The sequence below is a fragment of the Sinocyclocheilus anshuiensis genome, unplaced genomic scaffold, assembly GCF_001515605.1.
Source record: "Sinocyclocheilus anshuiensis isolate Anshui unplaced genomic scaffold, SAMN03320099.WGS_v1.1 scaffold411, whole genome shotgun sequence".
NCBI classification, from domain to species: Eukaryota; Metazoa; Chordata; class Actinopteri; order Cypriniformes; family Cyprinidae; genus Sinocyclocheilus; species Sinocyclocheilus anshuiensis.
Window position 1 is genome coordinate 939,542 of NW_015549608.1, and position 9,809 is coordinate 949,350.

At 32.4% G+C, this 9,809-nt stretch overlaps 1 protein-coding gene across 1 annotated transcript in view; it reads right to left on the minus strand.

The window, feature by feature from the left end:
• LOC107659075 (cyclin-dependent kinase 14-like) overlaps positions 1-6,626 on the minus strand; it is a 97,658-nt gene extending 91,032 nt beyond the window's left edge. Inside the window, exons 1-2 of the mRNA XM_016447889.1 lie at positions 6,384-6,626; positions 2,145-2,239 (exon numbers count right to left, since the gene is read on the minus strand). Of these exons, the coding sequence (XP_016303375.1) occupies positions 2,145-2,239; positions 6,384-6,626 (338 nt within the window). The remainder of the gene's footprint in view (positions 1-2,144; positions 2,240-6,383) is intronic.
• Between the last annotated feature and the right edge of the window lie 3,183 nt (positions 6,627-9,809).

Here is a 9,809-nt window from a genome sequence, read left to right on the forward strand (position 1 = left end):
TCTGAAATATTATTTATTTATTTGTGCATTGAAATAATTTTTATACATTTTTATAGATTTTTGTGCATTTGGCAGAAAAGGCAACTTGAATAAATAAATAAATAAAATCTATCTATCTATCCAATTTATTTAATTATTTATATTTATTAATTACATTAATTATATTTAATTTGACAATGCAATAATTTGCTGTAAAGGAATTATTTCATTTGCATTTAGTTTTTAAAATGCAAAAATATTTATTTCAGTATTTGGAAAACTGAAGCTTGGATATTCTCCTTTTATGTAAAAATTTAAAAAATTAAAAAATTCTGGTTTAATGCTTTAATTAATTAAATAAATAAATAAATATATTTATTTATTTAATTAAAGCATTAAACCAGAATCCAGAAATATTATTGAAACAGAATTTGGGGAAGCGTCAAACATATGGCCCTGCATGCAGTATGATTTTATCCAGTTGACTTTTATCCAAAGACTATTGTTTGAGAGTACGGATTGATGATGTCATCAGAAAAGGACTGTAGCAAAACTACAGAGAAACCGTTTTGTGTTTTTAAATAAAAGGCACTGATGGTTTGTGTTTGATTTACTGTCGACTTAAGAAGTCAATGAAATGCAATTTAGAGGCAGTGGAGTGAATCTGAACACGGAGGTCATAATGAACTTACACACAAATAACATCATTACTATGAAAAACAGTGACAATAACGTGCAATTCATTTCACGCTGGCTGAAATTGTATTTTCCAGATTTTAATTTATGAAGGAGAAACAGGTGTTAAGCTCCCGTCGGAAAGGCTTTCATACGACACGTCATTTCAGGCTCTGGCTTTTATTACAGCAATATGAAAAATCATTTCATTCAGATTTCACATAATAATAATTATCTGCTGCCTCTTTGCTTACAGTTCCATTACCAAACGAGTCAAAGAACCCAGAGAAATACAGCAGGGTTTCAGCAGAGTTTAAGACCTGCACAAATAAAATTAACACCGCATGCAACTACAGAAAAAGCCCATACAATCTAGAAATAAATGAGGTATCATATTATTTTACTTAATTAAACAGGCTGCATCTCACATTCAAGTAACTGCAAGTTTAAATACTCAAGACATGCTTATTTAATATTTATGCATTGAAATTGATTTACTGTGTAATGTTTTCATATTTCACTACACATGAAGAAGAGGTCCATCGATATTGGATTTTGCTCAAACAATAATGTGTTTAAAGAAAAGGAAATTTAAAATATTATTGTGCTGATCCTAATAAAATCTCTATTGAATGTGTTAAATAATGTTCTTAGTCTTCCTGTGATGGGGCGGTTCAGAGAGAAAATACAAGAGGTTATGTTGATTTAAATGCCAGATGCTGTTTACTGTGCAACCTAAATACCAATAATAGCCAGGGGGAAAATTATATATATACACATTTATGCATAATGAGGGGCTTTTAATCATAAACAAGCCTGAAATACACAAGGACTCTTATTTAGAAATGTCCATGGTTTACAACTTCAGCTGCTCATTCAAAAAGATGGGAAATATGAGAACCAAAAATATCCAGGAAAAAATGACTTGCAATCATAAACAAGCCTGAAATACACCGGGACTCTTATTTTGAAATGTCTATGCTTTACTACTTCCAGCTGCTCAATCAAAAATTTGAGAGACATAAAATATGCATGCATACATATAATATAAAAACCCTAACGTAAACATTGTCGATTCATCAAAGGTGCATCATAAGCAATCGTTAAATGTGCGGCATTCACAAATAGAGACACACTGGATAAAATCACAGTGCATTAACAGCCATATGAAATCTGTTTGACTTTTCCCCGAATCCTGAGTTTTCTGTTACAATAATATTTCTGGATTCTGGTTTAACGGTTTAATTACATGGCAATAATCAAAAAGCATGTCTAATCAATTTAATTCATAAAACTTTTAAAATTTAAAAAATAATAATTACATTTAAAATAATGCATTAAAATTTATAGGGCCATATGAAATTACTTTTTTTCTAAATTCTTTTTTTTTTTACCCCAAATGTGGTTTTCTGGATTCTGTGTTTTATGATTTCATAAATAAATGAATTTGATCATTTGTAATGCCCCGCAGGAAGCCTGTCTGAACTCACTTGCTCTTCCCTTTGTAGACGGTGGCGTAGGATCCCTCGCCGAGCTTCTCCAGCTTCTCGTACGAATCTGCCTTTCCGAACTTTGGGCTCGTGGGCTGAGAGAGAGAGAGAGAGAGAGAGAGAGAGCGAGAGAGCGAGAGAGAGAGCGAGAGAGAGAGCGAGAGAGAGAGAGAGAGAGGGAGAGAGAGAGAGAGGCGCTTTTATTAGAGGATACTGTGTGATGCTGCAGCAGACGTGAGGTCAGATCCAGGATTCATCCAGCAGGAAGTCTCTGAATCCCTGAATCACACATCAAGAGCGTTCCTTTTATAATCACTAAAGTTGTCGTCAGTTCAGTATAATACTATATATATAATACTATTATTCTTATAATACTATGCATTTGCTAGGGTACTCAGGGTGTTGCTATGCGGTTGCTAGGGTACTCTGGTTGGTTGCTAAGGTGTTGCTATGCAGTTGCTAAGGTACTCGGGGTTGTTGCTAAGAGGTTGCTATGTGGTTGCTAGGGTACTCTGGTTGGTTGCTAAGGTACTCGGGGTTGTTGCTAATAGGTTGCTATGTGTTTGCTAGGGTACTCTGGTTGGTTGCTAAGGTGTTGCTATGTGGTTGCTAATGTACATGGGGCGGTTGCTCAGGTGTTGCTATGCGGTTGCTAGGGTATTCAGTGTGGTTGCTAGGGTGTTGCTATGCGGTTGCTAAGGTACTTGGGTTGTTGCTAAGACGTTGCTATGTGGTTGCTAGGGTACTCGGGGTGGTTGCAAAGGTGATGCTATGCATTTGCTAGGGTACTCAGGGTGGTTGCTAGGGTGTTGCTATGCGGTTGCTAGGGTACTCTGGTTGGTTGCGAAAGGTGTTGCTATGCAGTTGCTAAGGTACTCGGGGTTGTTGCTAATTGCTCAGGTGTTGCTATGCGGTTGCTAGAGTATTCAGTGTGGTTGCTAGGGTGTTGCTATGCAGTTGCTAAGGTACTCGGGTTGTTGCTAAGAGGTTGCTATGTGGTTGCTAGGGTACTCGGGGTGGTTGCAAAGTTGATGCTATGCGGTTGCTAAGGTACCCGGGGTGGTTGCCAGGGTGTTGCTATGCGGTTGCTATGGTACTTGGAGTGGTTGCTAAGAATAATAGTACATTTAATAAGAGTAGTATATATAAATGTTCCATTAAAAATTTGATTTTGCACATTACTGTTTTTAATAAAAGTAAATTTTGTATACTTCCAAACTCAAGCTCAGTGCTTTACTGTCATGCGTATATTACCGAGAAATAAACGTGTAATATATTATTAGCAACTGTATTATTGCAAAACAATAGTAATTTTATGATTTTAATACTTTTACATTTTAACATACATAAATCATATAAGACACTTGTTTTAACTGTTGGAGGAAACTTTAATTTTTGTGATGTTTTCTTACACCTGAAGAACATCAGTGACTCATCGGTGTCTCGTAATTATTCATGAGAACCCATGTCCTCATCCAATGAGAAGACGCTTCTCTTAATTATTCATGAGCGCATGCGTTGATTTCCTATGACAGATGCTTCAGACTGTGAGATCACACACAGTAAGAGACACATTCATAGATCCAAAGTGGATGTTTTCACTTTATAAGAGTATTTGTGTGGCATAAACTGTCATCCATATATCCATAAACAATCCATCCACACCGTGAGTGTAACTGGTCTTTGATATATAATGGCTTATATTAATGTCACAAAATAACAGTCTCAAAAACAGCACACACACACACACACACACACACACACACACACACAAATCATTCCATAATGACAAGTTTTTTTTGTTCAAATACATTAAACACGACAAATGTATACATTTATTAACAAGTAAAAGTAAATGAACATTTTTTTTAATAAATTGAAAAATGACAAGTAAAATGAAATAATTTAAAAATAAAAAACGAGATAAAACTATTACAAAAAGTATTAAAGTAAAAAAAAGTACAACTAAAATAAATAATAAAAAATAAAACACTAATAAAAACTTTTATTTTAAAATAATTTATTTTAATTTATATTATGACTTTGTTTTTAGTAAGTGTTTTATTTTGATTGTTTATTTTTAAATAATTTATTTTAATTTATATTATGACTTTGTTTTTAGTAAGTGTTTTATTTTGATTGTTTATTTTTAAATAATTTATTTTAATTTATATTATGACTTTGTTTTTAGTAAGTGTTTTATTTTGATTGTTTATTTTTAAATAATTTATTTTAATTTATATTATGACTTTGTTTTTAGTAAGTGTTTTATTTTGATTGTTTATTTTTAAATAATTTATTTTAATTTATATTATGACTTTGTTTTTAGTAAGTATTTTATTTAGATTTTTTTATTGTAAAATAATTTATTTTAATTTATATTATGATTTTATTTGTTTTTAGTATTTTATTTAGATTTTATATTATAATTTTATTTGTTTTTAGTAAGTATTTATTTAGATTTTTTATTTTAAAATGATTTATTTTAATTTTATATTACGATTTGATTTGTTTTTAGGCAAGTATTTCATCTACTTTTTTTAAAGCTGATCTCAGAGTAATATGTACAGTAATATGTACTGAATGCAACTCAAACGTCTTCATCACAGGCTGAAGAGCAAATGCACCGCAGCAGTAATGCTCCTGAAAACACAGCGTTTCTTCAGTAATCAGGTTTGAAGCCTGACACCGATCCGCAGCCGCAGCAGCGACTCACTTATTGCGATTGGTGTGAAAGATTACCGGACTCTTCCCGGATAAGCGCTCGCTTCGATGTGGCTGTAACTGCAAACCCTGCAGCCTTTATCAACACCAGACACCAGCTGTCTCTAAGAAACCATCAGTAAACACATACACACTGATAGCACCTCAGCACGGCCTTTATTATCCTGATTGTGGCGTTGGGAGTGCAGGGGCCCTGTGGAGAACAGGTTTGAGTGGATTTTCTAAATAAGGTCTGTGGGAGAATAAGGAGAAGGGTGTGATGGGACAGAGGTCACGCTCACTCTCTCTGCTCCTTCTATCTGGCCTTACACTCATCCATTTTTCACTGGTGTGAATCAGCAAGCAAATGTGCTTCCTTCAAACTGGCCACCTTCAGTTTTCTCTCTCAGGTCAAACGTGTCTCGCTTTGGGAATTACATACTTCAGAAAGCATCTAGTCTCTTTTAAATTAAACTGAAATATAGTAATTATACAAAATGCTGTATGCAAAGTGGTGTTTACAAAAATAGCTCATTAATAAAATAATGTAAAATTTAAACAAATAATTTTGAAATTAAAAAAATCTAAAACTTACTTAAAACGAATAAAGGCATTAAAAAGTAAAATTTAAATAAATAAATTTTAAAATTAAAAAACACACTAAAAACTAATAAAATCATTAAGTAAAATTTTAATAATTTTAAAATTAAAAATCTGAATAAAACATACTAAAAATGAATAAAATCAAAGTGAAATAAAAAATTAAATTTAAATTAAAAACTTAATATGAATAAAAATGAATAAAAGAATTAACAATTAAAATGAACTTTTTTAAAACAAAAAATGAAAAAATAAAAACGAAAAAATAAATATAAAATTAAAATAAATCAATTATTTTTTAAAGTACTAAAGATGAATAAAATCATTAAAAAGTCAAATAAAAAAATAAATAATTTTAAAATAAAAAATGTTTAACACATACTAAAAATAAATATGAACAAAACCATTAAAACAAAAAGTTAAAGTAAAAAAGTTAAATTTCAATAAATAAAAAAAACTAAAAACACTTACTAAAAAAAAAAAAACAAAACATAAATGTAAATTTTAAAAATTCAAAATAAAATATAACTTACTAAAAAATGAATAAAATCATCATGTAAAATTTGAATAAATAAATAAATAGAAACACATCCAAATTTAAAGCTTATTAAAAAAAGATGAGATATTTTAATTGTATACCTGCATGTCATGTGACCGTTAACGTCAGAAAACCATGATCGTGAATGTGCTGTTAATATACTGAAATTCTGAGTAAATATTCCATCTGAAAGGGGTTCAGCAGACTATTCTTTTTTTGGAATCCCTGATGTAGTCGATACACAGCTCACCAGGATATGTCTAATGACCATTATAATAAAAACAAACCCAAATAAAATAAGCAGCTAATGAAGCTCTCATCAATATCTACAAGCAAACGATCAGAGTGTCAAATTAGGCATGCAGTCATAAACTCTAATTAACGAGAGAGACACTCACGGAGCTGGGGCTGGAGTGACGGCGGAGTTTGGGCGACTCTTTGCCGGAGGACGAGCTCTTGGCGTTGATGCAGGCGTTGTTCTCTGAATGCACGCGCTTCACCTGACCAGCCGGCTTCTCGAAGGGGTCGAAGCCGCTCTGCGTCCGCTGCACCTTCCGGTCCTCAGGGATAGTGTCCAGGGGCCGGCCACTCCATCGCCGCAGGACTGTCAGCAGTACAAAAGGCCCAGAGCAGCATGTCATGTCAGCGCGGCCCTCCGATTAAACATTCACGAGGAACGTCCCGCGAACCGCCTCTAACCACCTCAATATACAGCCGCCTGTGGGTCACTTACACGGGCCGAGTTTCACCAAACACACTTCAGTATGAGAGCCAGAAGACTCAAACGTGCCAGACAATGAGTGCAACGCTTACAGTAGATATCTCTATGATTAACAACTTTGTGGCAAGAATTTAGTTAAACAAATGATTCAACCAAGGAATCAAGATACTTTTGAAAGTATAAGAAATACACATATACATCCATATACTGTTCAAAAGTTTGGAATAATTGTGATGTTTCTGAAAGAAGCATTTATTTCATCAAAAATAAATACAGTAAAAATTGTCAAATATTATTATAATCTAAAACAGCTGTTTACTATGTAATTATCTGTTAAACTGTAATTTATTTCTGTGATCAAAGCTGTATTTTCAGCATCATTACTCCAGTCTTCAGTGTCACATGATCTTCAGAAATATCTTTACTGTCACTTTGATAAATAAAAGTAGTAATTTCACTGAGGTATTGAATATGTTTTTATTCATTCATTTATTTTATTTATTTATTTTAATGCATGCAATTTTTACGCTACAATAAAACACAGTTTTCTGTGATAAAGAGTCAGAGAACTCTTCAGATTGAAGCTCCCATTAAACAAAAACTGTGAAGTGAAACGCCGTGCAGAGCCGGTCGAGCTAAATGTTGCTTCTCTGTGTTTTTCTTCCCGTCCTGACAGGCCAGCATTTGAGACATGAACATGTAAGTGACATTTTTCAAAGTGAACAGAAACAGGGGCTTCGGAGCAGAACGGAGCCACCGTCACCGTCTCTGAACTCAACGCTTCTGCATGAAACCGTCAGAACGTCACAGACCCGCAGCTCTTTGGCTCTCTGTGTTCTCAGACTGCAGACAGACTCCGCCTCCTCTGCTGTCAATCAGACTGCAGACAGACTCCGCCTCCTCTGCTGTCAATCATGAGTGAGATGTAAATGTCCGTGAGTGTTTATTGTTCTAGACTCTCGAGACACAATGAGCTCTAATTGAGTCTCAATCACCTGGTTATTCGTTCGCTCACAAACTCGTGTCAGGATCATTTCCATCATGATAATAATAATAATACATAATAATGATGCATGTCACGTAAACCCACAGATGTTTTCTCATTTCAGGTGTAATTCCCAGCACGACATCCCTATAAACACCGAATTGCATGATGAAGGGTTGATGAACACGAAATAACTGAATTTACAGAAACAGAAGTTTTTAATATGCAAGTTTTAGTGACTGTTTGTATTTTTACCAACAGTTTGAATGAATTAATAAGATATCAATTCATGAATTAAAAAAATAATATAAAATAAAAAAAATCATAAAAGGTATAAATTTAAAAATAAATATAAATAAATAAATAGAAAAATAAATAGAAAAAATCAACTATAAAAAGTAAATACAAAATTTAAAAATAAATAAAACTTATAAGTGACTAAATAAATAAATAAAAAATACCAAATAATTAGTAAAAATAATAAACTTAATAAATAAATATAATTATCAAAATATAATAAATCATATAATACAAATTAATAAAAAAATAAATACATTACATTAAAAATAAATAAACAGAAAAATAAAGGAATTTTAAAAAAATACAAAAATAAATTCATACAATTAAACAAATAAACAAAACAACATTTAAATCATTAAATTATAAATAAATAAAATGTTAAAATATAATAAATCAAAATGAGATAAATAAAAAATTAGGAAAATAAAATTAAAAATAAATTTAAAAATAGAAAAAAATAAATAAACATAACATTTTGAAAAACACACAAAACAGGATCAAGGCTCAAGAGACACTGAAGGAGGGAAACACATCATATCTTGAGACGAGAAGATCACAGAGACTTTGAGGTTGCAGGACTTTTTTCAAGAAATTACTTAAAGTCCCAACTTTAATCACTGCAGCAAGTAAGTGCCACTCACACATTCATTAGAAAATCTAATTACTGACAGGCCCTAGGATTCTGGGATACTAAGATACTACAATTGCGTAATTAAAGGTGAATTTTGAAAACTTGTCGTGGCTGCAATTAGCCAGTAAACTAATCCTGATATTACAACATTAAAGCAACATCATCTGAGCACGCTGAGTTTCCTCAAGCTCTCATGGGCAAATAATCAAAAGAAAAAGCATCATTAGCTTTGACTCGAGAGTCTTTAATCCATAAACCTAGCAGCGGTTTCTTCATTAGAGCTGCTCGCAATTACACAGAATCCAAAATATTAGAAAAATATAATAATATATAATAAGAAAAATATAATAATTTGAAAAATACATAAGCATGAGAGTGAAAAATAATATTATAAATAAAAAAATAAAAATAATTTATAAAAAAAAAATAGAAAAAAAAATAAATAAATAAAAATGAGAAAAACACAAATAAGAATGAATAAAAAAATGGAATCCATCTTATTAGATCTGGATATTTTAGCCAGTTCCTATTTCTGTGTCTGTTAACATTCACACGTATGAAATAACCCGTCTGTGATTTATCCATATCAAACAACACTAATGAAGTGCTTATTCCAGACGAGAGAAGAGCGATTAACAGCATCCCTAGACAGACATTCACCTGATTGTTTACTAGGAACCGGCCTGATTTACTGCTAAACAGCTAAAGCTACAGACACTAATGGTGTTTAATACTGACATCAATATCTGACTCTCTCTCTCCATCTGAATTCTGCCATCACAAACGCATCAGGAGCTGCTTTGAAAGCAAACTCGCCCATCTGCCGTGGATCGGCTTTCATGTGCCAGACGCTGCTTTCAGGTGCGAAACGCATCTGATGGACTATTTCACTGCAGAAGGGGTGGGATGCACTTGGATGCGCTAGACAGCATTCATGATCCATAAAGAACCACAGACACGAGGAGACGAACACGTCTGATGCTCTGAGTCACGTGTGGCACAGAATAAAAGCCTCTGAATACTGGAAAAAAAAAAAAAAAAAAGGATGCACAAAGACTTTACAAATAGAAAAGATCAAAATAAAAATATATAAAAATAAGATATACAATAATAAAAAAAAAAAAATATATATATACACATTTGTTTAAATTGCTGTTCTAAAATAAAAAAAGAACAAAACCTGAAAT